Source organism: Athene noctua, chromosome 5 (assembly GCF_965140245.1).
Source record: "Athene noctua chromosome 5, bAthNoc1.hap1.1, whole genome shotgun sequence".
NCBI classification, from domain to species: Eukaryota; Metazoa; Chordata; class Aves; order Strigiformes; family Strigidae; genus Athene; species Athene noctua.
In genome coordinates this window covers 24685244-24701435 of record NC_134041.1, presented here as the reverse complement: position 1 = coordinate 24701435, position 16192 = coordinate 24685244, and the positions used below count along the sequence as shown (strand labels likewise).

General features: G+C 40.4%; 2 protein-coding genes across 4 annotated transcripts in view; one reads left to right on the top strand and one right to left on the bottom strand.

Moving 5' to 3' along the window:
• DDX59 (DEAD-box helicase 59) overlaps positions 1 to 11463 on the bottom strand; it is a 29275-nt gene extending 17812 nt beyond the window's left edge. Inside the window, exon 1 of the mRNA XM_074906749.1 lies at positions 11350 to 11463. The gene's annotated coding sequence lies outside the window, so the exon portion shown is untranslated. The remainder of the gene's footprint in view (positions 1 to 11349) is intronic.
• A 175-nt stretch (positions 11464 to 11638) lies between these two features.
• CAMSAP2 (calmodulin regulated spectrin associated protein family member 2) overlaps positions 11639 to 16192 on the top strand; it is a 90647-nt gene continuing 86093 nt past the window's right edge. For all 3 annotated transcript variants that reach the window (XM_074906746.1, XM_074906744.1, XM_074906745.1), the window contains exon 1: positions 11639 to 12384. In XM_074906746.1, the coding sequence (XP_074762847.1) occupies positions 12246 to 12384 (139 nt within the window). In that variant the 5' untranslated portion in view covers positions 11639 to 12245. The remainder of the gene's footprint in view (positions 12385 to 16192) is intronic.

Genomic DNA, 16192 nt, shown 5'->3' with positions numbered 1-16192 from the left:
GGATTGTAATGCAGTATCAGTACTTGGTGACCAAGTAGTCCATTTGTCCATGAATTCTTTAACAGAAAAGCATTCCAGATGGCTTTAATTTCAAAAGGCAAACCATTTTTTACTTTCTCTTATCTCCAAGAGATGTGCATCAATTTCACTGTTCCTTCCCTAATGTGCTTCTTCCCTATTCTCATGCATAGAAAACAATGAGCGAAAAGATTGTTAACATTCGCTATGGTTAATGCTTTTTTTTTTTTTCTCCCTTTTCATAACCACCTTTTCATAAACTCTAAAAACCATAAACCTGGGAAGCTGGAAAAGCAGGGCTAAAATTTCCTGCCAGTTCCTCCCTACTAAATAATGTGTAGCCATTTGCAACAGCCCAAAGTTGTTTTTTTTTCTATCACCTGGGAGGCAACAGTTTCCATTAGCTCTAGAAAATAACATAGTGGTAGAACAGCAATCCGAACCTGGTCCTAGCGTGACTATCTTTCCCATTAGTCGTACTACACAGTACAGTGTTTATGCTGGCTGCACTAGAATGGACAACACCTAACTCAGGATAAAACCTATCAATAGAAAGCTACCATGCTGAAACTTGAAATGGAAGAACAATTATGTACTAGACAAATGGTCTGCATCACGTGGTATTGCTAGCCTCAGAAATTATTCACTGTGTCATTTAACAATGATTTCATAGTCTGTTTTACCCCTTTGATTCTTTAGAAAAGTTTTCTAAACATTTACATGTAAAAATGAACTAGAGTAGACTCCTAAGTGGTAGAACTTTTTTTCTAAAAATGTATTTCAATATAGCTAAACATGCCATGATTAAGTCATTATGGAACAAATACACTACTCAAATTTAAAGGAGTTAAAAGACCTATGCAATCTGTAAGTGAAAACATACCTTAAAATTCCAGTAATTCCCTTTGCTTATTTATTTTTCTTGCTTTATCAATTAAAAGGATTAGCATTAATCTGATCACAGATTTAAACTAAATTCATTCTTGCCCTTGGATATTCACTCATGGCAAAAATGAACAGTCCTACCAGGCAAATGCTACTGTATACAGAAATGTGTAACAGTCATCCTTCTGAGACAAGAAAACACAGACTGAAGACTGACAAAGTTACAGGAGTGAATAGCAGGTCTCAGCATTATTTATAGCTATCTTCTGGCATAAAGTCCCTAGTCTGTGAGGAAGTAAAAGGCTTCAGGCTATATCTCAATCTGGGAATACCAAAGTCCCATGGATCAGTCCGAAGACAGATGAGGTAAATGAGAAGGGGACCAAGTCTGTGTGAAGCCAAAACTGACCTTACCCTAAGCCTTAACAGTCCATGTCTGTATACTTACCATATCAAGGCTTGGCTCTACTTACAGGCTTCTGAGGTAGCTCTCTTATTTATATTCTTCTGAGAAATCCAGTTCAGACAAAATGACTGAGCTCCTAGTTCAATTCCAGCTAAATCAGCCCTTGCTGGTGCCAGCACATCAATTAAAAATATCCCCTCCCCAGGTCAAACCTAAGAAGTAGAAATGACTTGTCTGAAAACAGCTTCCACTCCATCCCTTCATGTAAGTCCAGCCAAACTCCCACCTACCTAAAATGAGTTGAAAACATCTGAACGTGGCTTGGCTCCTCCGATCAGTCAGAGAATGGCTCTGTACCAAACACTGAATATTGTATGGATTTTTCTCATAAATGTTATTGTAAAGCTCTGTAAGGAAGCATACTACTAAATATGAAAATCTAAAAAACTGAAGCATTTTTGTCTTAAAGGATACATCTAAAACTCAGTATGCATAACTAAATTCTACTGCATAAACAAGAGAATGTTTTGTTTTCTCTTTTAAGCTAGACATACCAGCAAATAGTCAAGGTGTCATAAACCAGAGGACCTGAAAACACTGAATAAGTGAAAATACTAATAAACAGCAATTGTATGAGACTATGATATTCAAAATAAGCAAAAGAGATGAGAATACATCACAATGTTCAGAAAACATAATTCCTTTAACTTTCTCTTGAGCTTTTGCTTCTGTGAATCACATGCAGTATTTACCAATTAGCTGTTACAATACTAAGCAGACAGACCTCCACTTCTCATGACATGGTGGCACTACGTTGTCTATCTGTGGTTTAATTGCACGCTTCAGGACCACAGAACACTAAAGTTAAAACAACAGATTTGTCCTTCTGAAATTCATTTAGTTTTCTAAACTGTTTGCTGTTGCTGTGAGAACCTGCAGACAAGGCATTAGCTCAGTTTGATAAAGCACAATAGCTATTAAAAAAGAAAGCAAGTCTCAAAAATGCACAACTCTCACTCCACCCTTGAATGACTGCTCCCTAGGCTTTTTATGAGAAAGATTCAAAGATGCCAGTAACCTTACAGCTGGTGACTGCAATAACAGAGGGTAACAAGACAGAAATAATGAATGTCTCCTTGTTAAGCAGTTTTGTTTGTGCCGTTCCAGGACAGATCTGCCAAGAACTTTCCACGCAAACCTTATTTTTCTGAGATTTGTAACTTGGCCACAAAAAAATCCAGCACAATAATGCTTGTCCAAAATAATTCAGATTACAAGTTTTAACATATATTTTCAAGTTTTGGAATAAATTAAATTTACACTAAATAAGGTAAACAATTTAGTGCTTCATGGTTTGTTTTTTTTGTTGCTTTATTGAGAAAAGCCTCTGGTTAGCAAGCTTGCACCCCAGATCATTATATGTTTTCTAACTCTTTGGTATTAAATAATTCTGAAGTATTTCTGTGTGAAAGGAGACTTTTGTGCTGTATGGTCAAGACTCCACTGATGTGTATTTGCTTTTTAAGGAAGACTGTATGAAATGCACATGAAGCACTCCTGGTATTCTATCTGCTAAACAATTCATTGGATTAAATCTGTGCTCATTCTTAATACAACTCAGCTGACTTGAGTATAAAGTCGGGTCATGAAAAAATTGGCTAAGTTTAACAGGCCATTGTTACAAAGCATAAGCCTAGAATTTCCATGTTAAATTACGTGGGGCTGTTTTGGTTTTAACGAAATGATTCAAAGCTTTGAGCCGTGTAAAACTCCAGTTTCAGTGTTCCACTGTCTTTTTTGGCACATGATCCATTAGGACAATGTCATTTTGCACAGTTCCTTGCAAAAGCAATATTTTTTCCTGTGACAACTAGCAAGATATATAGAAATCAGATTTCAGGAAGAACACAGACTGCAGCCCAAGCTAAGGAAGCTCTCTTTCAGGCAATAGCCAGGTGTCAAGAAGCAGGAAGGCTATGATAATTGCCTGAGCTGTGAAAAGGTGACATGCCAAAGAGGAAGAAACCTCCCAGCAATTCACAACTAAGATACAATCAAAACATATCAATAAATTATAAAACTCTTCTGAATATATCCGGTGAGATCATTTCAAAGGTAACACTGGAAGGAATGGGGCCAGAAAATACCATGAGACAGAGTAGCTTAGAAATGTTTCTGTTCATTTTCTTGACTAACTTGGGTTTTCCCTAAGGAAAATTTACCTAGACCATATTATATCCCAAAATATCTCTACCTACCTTACAGTTCAACACATATTAAAGCTAAGTAAGCCTGAACGGTTCCTCTGAGATTATTTGCAGTTCAGCCAAATGTGCTTGGTATATAAGGACTTCATCGTTCTTGAGGAGTTTGTATGAACTGTAGTAAGTCATCGTACCCAGATCCTCACTCTGCTCAGCTCTAGAGTAAACTAAAGCTGCAGGGGAACAGCTCCCCTTGACATTACAGATGTAAATACTTGAAAAGTATTGGAAAGTACTATTGCACTGTACAACCTGAACAAAGGCTAACCAGACAAGAAACAATTAATAACAAAGAGCTCCTACCAGATCAGTGGAACTTTGAACAAAAAGGCAAGGCAGTGAAAAGGATTCTGTATTACTGACACTGTCTGCTGTGCAAGAAGCCACAAAGGTAGTCAGTGGTTACAAGAGGGTGTTGTCCCTGGGAAGCATGACATGTCTTCCTTTAATGATTAAAGAGGCAGCAGAAGCACAGACACAGCGCATCTCCATGCAGATGGCTCTTAATCTTCTGTTGATACAGAGGAAACCTGCTTTCTAGCAGCAGCGAGGATATTTCTGTGGGACTCAGCTCTCTTAAATAATGAAATCAGAGCAAGCGAATAATATCAAAGCCTTTTTTGCTACTGCTTGTCTAGTCTTACAATATCTAAATCTTTATCATTCTGACTCTGAACGAAAATGGTTCATCACTTTGTTCTGCATTTCCACTGTGATATCCTGGCCACTGCCTAGAACTTCTGTGACCTACTACAACATAAATAGCACTTATAATTGTTATTTTTTCATCTGTTTCTGCTGAAGTATCCCACCTCCAGTTCATCTCTTTACTCAATGAAGTCAAATATTATTCCAAATTATACCAGTACAAAACCTCTAAAGACCCTGGTGGTTAAAGAGAATAAAACACGGCAGGGTGCCCTGTGCTTGGATACACTTTCTTACTGAGACAGTTTTTGCTTCTCCATCTCTTCTGGTGACCATGACTTGCCACTTTTCTCACTTCTGAAAGAGTATGCTACTGACTGGGGCAGAGACTCTCAAGTACCCAATTTGAACAGTTACCCTACACATAGCAAAATACTCAGCTGGACCTATATCAACACAGGAATCATTGCAATGAAATCTGTTCTGTCACCCTACATTATCCAATCAGGTAATTGCTTCCTTTCTGTTAGGGACAAATAGAAAAAGAGGAAAGAGCTTGACACAAACAAAGAAGACTTGCTAGACTGAAGGGAAACATAAAATATATAACCCAGCAAGCCCCCATTCTTGTATAGATTCTCTAGGGCTTACTTTTGTTGTTTCATATAATCATCCCCTTGATTTAACACAGTACCTACTAGCATACTCTTCCCCAAACTGATTCTTCTTGCATCATCCATAAAGATTGTACTGTGGCTCTTAAAACAAACCCTGGATTGGGGGGGGATTATGAAGTACTGTGCAAAAATGGAGTCCCAGGTGTACTTCATCTGTTTCAGACTGCTTCCAGGGCAGCAGCCATCACAGCTATGGCTCAAACATTCCCTGAACAGCAAGTTTCAGCCTGCTTGCCCCCTTCCTTCATCAATATTCAACTACACTGGCTAGTACAAAGAGAGGGCTCTGCTTCTGACACCTGAGACGATGATGGACATTTCTATTCTTTGTGCCAGCAAGTAGAACCACAGCTGCTCCTTGCCCAGGTGAGACAGTCAATATGATGTCCTATGCTCTAACAGAGCCATGTATACTATACAGCAAGAATACCATATGAGGACAGAATGATCCATCCAGGGAGATGTATAAACCTTTCGTAGGCAATTTCTCTGTTAAGACTTTATAGAAGAAAGAAATCATCCAGGTTTTTTCTTCAAACACAAATACTCTTGTGTGACACCCTTAATCTAGAAACACAATTATACACACATTTAAATTTAATCATGTCTGTAGCACCAGGGATTTCAAATGGGAAGCACACATAGGATTAACCTAAATCTTAAAAAAATCCTTGCTGGAGCCAAGTTTCTATTGCTAAATATAGATCTACATTTCATTGAGGCAACTATTAAAATAATTGTTGCTCATCCAACGTTTCTAACATATACTGAAATAGGGGACTATTTAAATCAAATTGTTCTACACGAGGCTTAGACATCCTATACATTTCCGGATATTGAAAATGTTTTCAAATTAACCATAAGGCTCATTTGAACCATATGAACATCTCATAAATCTACTCAGAAAATATTATAAACAAATGATGCAAAAAGAGAATATAAGAGTTCTGTGCACTCAAGTTGTGATGACCTTACCATGCATACATGATCAAAATCTCCATCTCTAGCAAGGGTCACTATGTATAAATGGTTACAATAAAAATCTTTGATACACTCTTTCCACAGCCACTTTTTAAAGAGTGTACCAGCTATTTACACCTGCTACCTTAAGTAATCATCAAAAATCCTTCAATAACATTCAATTTCTCAGTAAGCTAAGGGAAACAGAAACTGCCTAAAAAATTCAGTGAAAAATTGGATCATGTTTCAAAGAAGATATGTAAAAAAATCCCCTTCTTCAGGTAGTCTCCTATGCTATTCCCTTGCTTTCCTTTCCTCATCCATCTTCACTACCACCCCTTCCAAATAATAATCCCGCTGTGATTAAATAACACCAGAATTTTACTGTTCTAAAAGAGCATTCTCTCCTGTTTACTGTGGGTCTCATTCAACACACATGGGCTTCAGTGGAAACTGAAAGTAGGGCCAAAAAACAGAAACTGAAGTCTATTCATGCTCCGCCAATAAATCACATATATGCTCAAAACAAATGAGCTTTTATGAACATTCAGATCTTTCTTCACATGTAGAAGCAGAATGAAGAAAAAAATCAGGCAGGCACTTCAATGGAGTTCAGCTCAACAGGAAAAAGTGCACAATTTAGTATTCACTCTAATTCAGACAGTGAAAAAGTCTTGCTAATTGAAACTTCTTATACCTGAATGTACAATTTGAAAACTAGAGTCATGCCCATTTTCATCTGAACTGGAGTGCAAATAAAGCATTATCTAAGAGCTATCATAATGGTAATAACATTGCATTCTATTCTTGTACAAATCAGTTTTTTGAATGTAAATTTCCCACCATACATTTATTTTACAGTGCAGCTAAACTAGCTCTAGTATTTAAAAGTTATATTCATAAAATCACACTTAGGATTTTCCTTAGAAAACACATCAGGCACTAAGTGGCTATAAAAGAAATACTACACAGATTTCACTTAATGAAAGAGGATAGAATCTATTTAATATATTTTAAAGTTTATAATAAAAAATATTCAGTTATAGTAGGGTATTTGCTCTCTTCACAAACAACCTGACAACAGTGAATGTCAAGAAGGAGAAGGCACTGGAATTAGGGAGCACTGCACAGCACACCTAGGAAGAAAAGTCACCTAAAACCCCCTATCACAAGAGCAATTCCAGGAGATGGGCAGAACAAGAATGCAGACAGTGTGAAAACCAGATTTAAAAATTAAAAATAAATTTTAAAAATCTCAGAAGACACCAAAATAACCAGAGAAAAAGACAAATAAACCAACCAGCCATGAGTGTCAAGGGAGATGAGAGGTTTTGCCTCTCACAGACCGAAGGACAGATCTGTTGCCTGGTTGGTGACCCAGAGGAATTGGGAAGATGTAGATTTTTTTTTCCCCCCTTCACAGAGCTATATTATGTCAAAGCCAAGTTTAAGAAATGAAACCAGTAGCATCCAAGTATTAAGAGAAGTGACTGCTAGGTACCACATTTGATTCTCATTGGTCAACTTTTTGGTTGTGCAGATGTCAGTAGTAAATGAGCCAATGCAGCTATTTATTACTCCTCCTTTTTCCTTTTTTAACCATATCAAAAATCACAGACAATCCAAGTAAAATGTCATACAAATCTTTATCTTGCCTTTGATTCATGACTCTACTATAATCTGTAAAGTTGGTAAAATGTTTTCTTCCCTTTTAAATGCCTCAGTACTTTCTGATTAAAAATTAATAGAATAATTGGAAAGGCAATTATTTAACTATTCTTGTACTTTTATCATTCTGAAACAGGAAGAACATACTTGCCTCCAAAATCATGCTCTGAGAAAAATCCTAGCTTGCAGAAACTACATACATGCTTTTCAGTAATAATGCAGAAGTTTAAAAATTCAATCACCCACTTGATAATACCTATAAAAATATAATTTCTTAACTATTACAGTTTTACCATTACTTATAAATAAGTATATTTAATAAAATGTCATAAGTTTAAGAGGCTGGAATATCAGTAATGCCATTTCACAAGTCATCCCTAGGCTGCAATAACCTTACAGCATCATTTATAGATTACCTGTTCGACCTCAGATACTCAACACAAAACCTGCTGAAGTCAACAAGCACGTTTCTTAAGGATCACACTGGGACACGACTGGTTCTTGGTCTGTATGTTGACAGTCCGACAGCACCCCATCAAGTTGTGCATGCTGTCTCTTTGCCAGAGGGTTACAGGCCACAGGGTGAGGGTGCACCCCTCCCCTCAGCCACTACCATTTCTATCATGACCGATATCCTCTAAGCTAAGGCAAACAGATGGGATCATCTTAAATATGCAAATTTGATAGCAGCAATTAAAGATAATATCCCCATGGTGTTATTCCTAGTCTTTTTCCAGCATAAAGACTGGAGGATTACATGGCAGAACAGTTGCTGTGAATGGCTGCGTTTATGGATTTGCCCCAATGCAACCAGATGATCTGAAATGGGAACTCTCGTACTACCCATTGTAGGTAGCCTGATAAACTGTTCACTGGTGCTAAGTCTGGCTATAGGCAAGTGCTACAGCAAAACCCATAATGGCATTGCTAATACAATTTTTTTTTTTTTTTTTTTTTTACCTTTATCATCAAGTATTGTGAAGGAAGAAAGTACACATAAAATCTCATTCTAGCTTGAATGCTGTCATCTAGCGCTAGACTGAATTTAGTATAAGGGCATCTAGTCTATACACAGCCTCTTCAAAAACCAAGTGAATCTTAAAACAACAGAAAAAAATGGAGGTATAAAATTGTTAGTCAAGGCTTATTCCACTATCTTCCAAGGTTAAGACTCTTAACCAACAACTGTCATCCACACCATTACTCATAGCTTCATGGTTAGATTTGTTCCTGTTGCCTGACACTGACTACAGGCTTGGTACACCCACTGTGTAAATGGCTAGAAACGTGACAGTGAAGAATCAGCCCTATGATGTAATTACAGGATAAAACTAGTCAAATGGGTTTCTACTTTGGGGTAGAGTGAGGGAGGGAGGGGAAAGGAAGGAAGAAAGAAGGGTAAAAAAAATAAAATCTGTGAGCTGCTTGTTTTAATCCTTAATACTTTATCTTTTCACTTGGAATTAACTTTAAATTATAAAATACTTTGCAGCAGCAAGATTGTATACAGAAGGTATTATCACTGTTTAAAATATTTTAAGATGGATAAACAGGAGTGGAACAGAAGGGGATGACTCCTCACTCAGTTTTTCTATTTATCTACTCTGAGCAATTAGAGCAAATTTTAATAATTTTCCATGTTGACTGTTGGTATCTTTGACAATGCAATAAGCAAGATAACATTTTGGCTTGTTTACAAAAGTAGAAGAACTGGCACAAGAACTCCAGCAACTGGTCAGGATGTTTTCTTTTTCACTTACACATATTTTATATTCATGCATTCACTTCTAAGAGCACTGAGCAAATTAAAACCCACTTTGATTGCATTTACCACAACACAGCTTTTTTAGATTTTGTTCTGTGACTCTGATCAGATTTAATCGGCACAAGGGCTGTACCAACAAAAATTTTTGCATTTTTAATTAGATGGGTAGCAATGTTTAAATATGTACCTATCCATAATTGTATCTATTGCCATTTCTGAGATACATTCTCTAAAATAATATTAACTTTTTTTTTTTTTTTTAAAGGGACTCAATCGCAACAATTTTGGAAGATCAGACCACATTTTTATCTGCTTCAGGTAAGTTCAGTACATACATATACATGATGTTTTTCAAGTGCATACGAACAGACAATAAATGGAGTACATTAATTTATAACTCCTTATTTGGATTATGCCACATTTTTGTAAGAAAGCAGTTTCACAAAGTTTTGTATTATTTTACAGGGACTAATTTGTAATTTTTTGACTTCTCAAAGCGGATCTTATATCTGTGATACCTAAATAATGGCCTTAGAGTTTTCTTAAACATGTTTTCCTGTAAATTGATCTTTTGCTGCCTACTGCCAACAGCATCTCCTAGTTTTGTAGCTAGCTATGTACCCCTTCTGAGTGGTATGCATGACAGTTTGGGAATCCCATCCCAGAGAACACATGGGGAGACAGTCAGCAATAATCTCTTCAAATGTTGATACCCACAACCCTTTCATCTACTCGTTATTAGCAAGTATAGATTTGTATCAGTAAAACTGTACACTATGGCCTCATAATCATATTTGCATCACTGTGCACATGAAGTGCTAGAAGCATACATAGCCATGTAACAATGGAAATTCTCTGTGCAAATCAATTCACAGTCCACTTTAAACACAAAGAAATAACACTCTGCATAAAATATTATTGAAACCTTAGTGTCACGGTAAGATTTTTTCCTACGTATTCTTTTCCAGACAGTGGAGCCAAAAAACCTCCAAAAGTCAACCTACCTCAGAATGCCATTCTCCACTGCAAGTTTGGGAAAACACTGAATTACCACAAAAGGGGGAATAATAATAATAAAAAGCCGGTTCGTTAATAATTACTGTAAGTCAGGAGTGATCCTTTAGTGACCCAAGAAAGCTCAGCCAGATAAAAAATAACTACAAAAAGAAACTATTATTTTTTGGTCAGAACAGCTTCTTGAACTCTCTCAACCACACAGACGCTACAGCACCCAGGCTAGTGGGAAAGGAGCGCACACTTCTACGTTCCGCCAACCTAGTAACTATTTGTTGCCAAAAAGCACAGATTTTCTACCCGCTGGCGCTGGTGGTCCCCCGCTGACACAGCGTGCAGGCAGAGGAGAGGCAGGGCCTTCCGCCACCACCGGCTGGTCCCCACCACGGCTCCGGCACCGACACGGCCACACCCTCAGACCCGCACTTCAAAGCGGACTCATCCCATTCCGTGTGAGGGCAGATCATTAATCACACTCGTTCCTACTCTGACTAACACTTCTTTCCACACAGACCACTGCTAAAGCGATTTCGTACGCTTCCAAAAACAGCCCAGGTGCTTGTGAGCGAGACAGCAGATGGTCTCCAGGGCAAATTGTTACTACCGCCTGTTATTACAGTTATTACGGGAACAGGCCCTGAAACACTTTAAGGCTCTGTCATTTTTCTACCCGAGTATTCGAGAAGTTATATATAGACGCAATTAAAAATAGGAGGGACAAATACACACGAGAGGGACGAGAAGCCCGCCTCCTCGGCGGCCCTCCCTGCCCCCACCAGCGCGGCCCCGGCCCAGCGGACTCTACCGCTGCGAGGCGGCCGCCGGCTCCTCAGCCCCCGCGCACACACACGAGGAACGCGGAGTCTCGGCACCGGGGCCGACCCCCGCCTTCCCAGGAGAGGCGGCAGAAGGCCAGCGGCTGCGCACGAGAAGGCCCGGCGGGCCCCGCTGCGGAAAGTGGCAGCGGGTCCGACGCCGCGGCCGAGGGATGCCGCGCTTCTCCGCCCCGCCAGGATCCCCCTCACCGGCGGGTAACCCCGTTACCGCGTGACTAAGGCTGGGCTGAGCTGAGCACGCCCGAACTGCCACGGCCCCTCCACCCGAGAGGCGACACCGGCCCCGCCTGAGGCGAGCGCCCGGCCCGGCGCCAAGAACGCCCCTGTGCGGCGGGGCAGCCACGTGACCGCCCGGCGACGGAGGGCAGCGCAGCTCGCCCCGCCCCGCCCCGCGTGCCCGCCCTCCCGCGCGGGGAGGCGGTGGCGGCGTCGGCGCATGCGCAGCCGCGTTTCGCCCATCCAGTGCGGCAGCCGCGGGTGGAAAACCGCAGCGGCGGCTGCTGAGGGAGCCGGGAGCGTGTCGCCTCGCTGAGCGGCGGCAACACCGGGGCGCGGGGCAGCGGCGGGGTAGCTGGCGCCGCTCCCGGCGCGCTGCGGGCCGCCGCTGGGGCAGGGCAGGGCGGGGCGGCGCGGCGGGCTGCGCAGTCTTTGGGGCTGTTCCCCGGCGTTTTGACATCTCGGCGCCGCCGCCGGGGCCGGGCAGGGCCGCGTCCCGGCCCGCTGCGGCTGTGGGGGCCTTGCCGGCGGCTCCCGCCCCGGGCTGGGGGGCTGGCGGCTGCGGCGGCCTGGGGCGCCCAGCCCTGGCCGGAAGGTCTCCTCGGGGAAGGGGGGGCCGGGGCCGCCGGGGGCCGTTTTTCGGAGGGTGGGGGGCGTCGTCGTGAGTGAATTGAGACAAAGAGCGAGGAGGAGGAAGAAGAGGACACTCGGGCTCTGCCACATTCCTGTGCAGGGGAAGGCGGGAGGCGGCGTTAGCCCATTACGGACAGCTGGGTTCGGCGCTGCCCTCAGCTGCCGACGGCGTATTTACAGACGTCTGTCCCGGCCGCGGGAGAAGGAGGAGGACGAGCCATGTAAGTTCTGAATTGCCAGGGGTCCTGTGAGAAGATGGGGGATGCCGCAGACCCCAAGGAGATGAGGAAGACTTTCATTGTTCCTGCCATCAAACCCTTTGACCATTATGATTTCTCCCGAGCGAAAATCGCCTGTAATCTTGCTTGGCTGGTGGCCAAAGCCTTTGGGACAGGTAGGTGGCGTCTTCTCCTTCCCTTTCTTTGAGGCTGGTTCCTGCTGGGTCGCTTCGCTACTGCCGATTTGCGAGCCCTTCCCGGGGAGCTGGGAAGGGGGGTAGGAGGTGCGTAGGAAACGGTCTGTGCCCTCATCTTTAGGTTCCTTTACACCTTGAGGGCTCTTTTGGTTTTCTTTTATTTTTCTTTAATTACCTGTACTCTTTCTGGAGTAATGCCACCGTTTCCATTAGCGAGTAATTATTGTGTGTTGGAGTTAATACAGTTTTCTTTGAGGAATCGAACTCTGTAAATGGTGTTTTATTTATTCCCCGAGTCACACTTCTAGAATACGGAAAAACACCAGCAAGCCACGTTAGTCTGTTGTCTTGAAAATTTTCCTAATGTTGTTTAAGAATGAGAGGGCTAGCAATGGAAGTGGATGTGTGCTGTAAGTTTTGACGTGTGTGACAGTAGCCTTAGCCCTTTGAGTGGTTAAGCAGTAAGAAGGGCTTCAGGAAAATGAGTGTTTACTGCCAGGTTTTGGCCTGCATGATACAGAAGGCTCGCCTTGTCTGTAAGCGTAAATTGAATTGATTGTAATGCCTCCAAAAGGCATCACTGCTCTTTGAAAACCTGGGCCTTGAGGAATACCAGACCTATTATTCTATGCCTGAAGTATTGTTGGGCCTTGAGGAATACCAGACTTACAGAGGTCTTCTGAGGGAAGCATTTTGAAAATTTATCAAGCTGGGTGTTTGGGTGGGTTTGTTGGGTTTTTTGTTTTGATTTTTTTAATATAGCTATAGTATATTAGCCACTTAATTTTCTGTGGATTAAAAATAGGGTTTTTCTTTGAAAGGTGAATTAGATGTTAATAGTCAGCTCTGTTCTTTGTAGAATACAGGAAAAGGTTCCTCCTGGAATTTTGCACTTTTTGCATTTAGGGCTAGAGTATTGTTATGTATTTGAACAGGGTTAAAGATTTATCTTTACGATGCCCCTGGGAACTGATGATACTTGATTTTCCATAAAGCTACTTTTGAAGTGGTTGAACCTAGTTAAATTTCAGTAAGTTCAGTAGCTACTGAAATAAAATGCATGTTTATGGCTTTAGGAAAAAAAAAGAAAATACTGTTTCTATAGAAAGATTTGTCAATAAACTTTGCTTACTTTCTTTTCTGAAATCTGGACAAGTATGTAACACATATGGCTTTATTAGCTATGCAGACATAAGAGATAAAATAGTAGTAGTGAAAATTCTTGGAAGAACTTGATTGAACATTTTCAGAGATCACTGTCTTTTTAGGTAGCTTGGTTCTGTAGGTTGTACTCATGGGATTCTGGGGGTACAGTGCTTGTGCAATTACATAACCCAGCACTCTAACCTGAAAACCTTTTTCTGCTGGAATTTGACAAATTCTTAGCCTGTGGTTGAAATGTCTTGGTTTATATTGGTTGAGTTTCTGTTGGATGTGTAAAGCAACTTGCAGGGTACTTTTCTGCTACTTTCTATAGTGATCCAAAACTAATTCCTTTACTCTTTCTCTTCAGTGCTGTGGTTCTGAGATGCAGAAATGGAACATGATTAGAGGAGATAATAATTCCATGTGTCCTCTAAATACTGCCATAATGTAATAGTGGGAAGAGAGGCAAACATAGACAATTGTAGTGTTTCTGATCTCAGTTCTTCTACTAGCTAAATAGCACTAGTAGCCTCAAAGAAGGATTTGTGGCTGAAGCAGGGGAAAAACAGTATACAGGATTTGTACGTCAGCAATACAAACACTTCCTTTATATTTGGAGTGAAACAGAAGAACTGACCTTCACCTTTTTGAAGAAGGAAGGAAGTTTGGGTTTGCTAAATTATTTTAGTTCTTTAGAGTGGATCATAATCTCAGTCGTGTCTTCTACCTATTGCTATATATATATTTGTACAAAGGAGATATAAAGGATAATTACTGTGTTTATTGGTGCCATATTTTATTTCTTTTTTGATCCCTGAAATGTTGGAATTTCATAAGTATGTTGGGGAAGTGAAGGAGTTTTTTCCCACTCTAAAATAAATTAATGCCCTTCATCTTGATTAATGGAAATTGTAATTTGTTGCAAACATGTATCCATTGAAGAAATCTATATATATTTGATGGGCACATCCTTCAGTGGCCCTATTTCACATTTCACAAGTATATTTTAATACAATCAAAATTGTGGATACAGCTTGGTTAGGTGTTGTGAAGGGAATTCTTTCTTGAAAAAAGACTTTAAATAGGTATTGTTCTTTAACATTCAGTAGTCACTTTCGGTGTTTGATGATATCTGTCTGTGTCCAGAAACTGAGACAGATTGTATATTGCTGTTGTCCTCAGTTAAACTACAGGAATAGAGTTTGGCCCACAACACAGGCAAGTCAAAGTAAGTTGTCTTATTAGTAAGGTGACTTACGAGAATAAGAGTATACTAACAGTCATGTTGAAGGCTGTTGTAGGAAGAATATTTTAAGAAATACTGACTGAAGACAGCATTCATATTTAAGTATTGAGGGAGTGAGCATAGGATTTTGTGCCTTGATGTTTTGCTTCAAGAAAATACGTCAGTGTTAGTACAGATCAGGTTCAATGTTTTGCAATAACCGAAAGATTTAAGTGGCACAATGCACAGTAATTGAAAGGGGAAAATTAACAAAAACTGTCAAGTATGAAAGTGACAATGTTTGACCTTAGAAATTAAATCTGCAAACACAGACTTTCAGCATGAGGTCCAAATGCTGGGAGTTAACCATTTCAGTATAGAAAAGCTGCTTTCCAAAGAGGTGATTGAACTGTATTGATATATGCTTTGACTTAAAAGTGTAATGGGACCAACTTCATAGGAATAATTTTTAAAAGGTCTTGTGCTGCTCTGTGGCCTTTTTCTTTCTAAAACAAAAGAACTGGATTGAATTATTTCGGAGTGTGAAGTTTTTTTCTTCTTACTCTGATACAGTCATAGAAAATGTGGCTGGAAAACTTGGTATCCATCCGCCATCGTAAAGACAGGCTGAGCTAAATATACGTCGTTCCTGACAGATGTTTGTTTAGCCTGTTTTTTGAAAATCTGTAATTATAGAGATTCCACGGTATGTCTGCTAGTCAGTTTGAATCTCTTTATCTCTAGATGTTTGAACAGCTAGACATCTTGAAGTCTTTTGCTACACTGTAAACCCATTACTTGTCCTGTTCCTGGAGGATGTGGGAATGGTGGGTAACTTACCTCTTTATAACACCTTCCACATAATAAAACCAGTGTCTCCTCTCTGTTCTGATGTCTAGACAAAACAGACTTCTTTCAACTTCGTTTTTGTAAGTCAAGTTTTTTAGATTCTTTGTTTGGGTTTAGGGGTTTTTTTTGCTGTTTTTTTTCTGTGGTTGGTTTTGCATGACTTCTGTACTTAAATCTAGATCTAATGGTCCAGATAAATGCTTACCAGTACAGGGTAGATTTGAAAAATTACTTCATCTTTCCAACCTATAATACTCTCATTTATTCACTAGAATATGATGTTTGTCGTTTTTGCATCAGCCTAGAATTGTTGACTCATTCAGTCTGTGATTCACTGTAGCTCCTATCTTTCTCTGCAGAACTGCTGCCTACTCAGTTGTTCCCATCTTGTAATTGTACAGTTGTAGGTTCCTGCTTTGCAGCTATACTTACATAACTGCATCCTATTTTCAAACCACTTCTTCCACTTATCAAAATAATCTTGAATTATAATTTTGCCCTCCAAAATGCTTTCAGTCCCTTTGTAGCTTGTAATTGCTTCTCTAGGACCTCAGCTAGTATAGATGA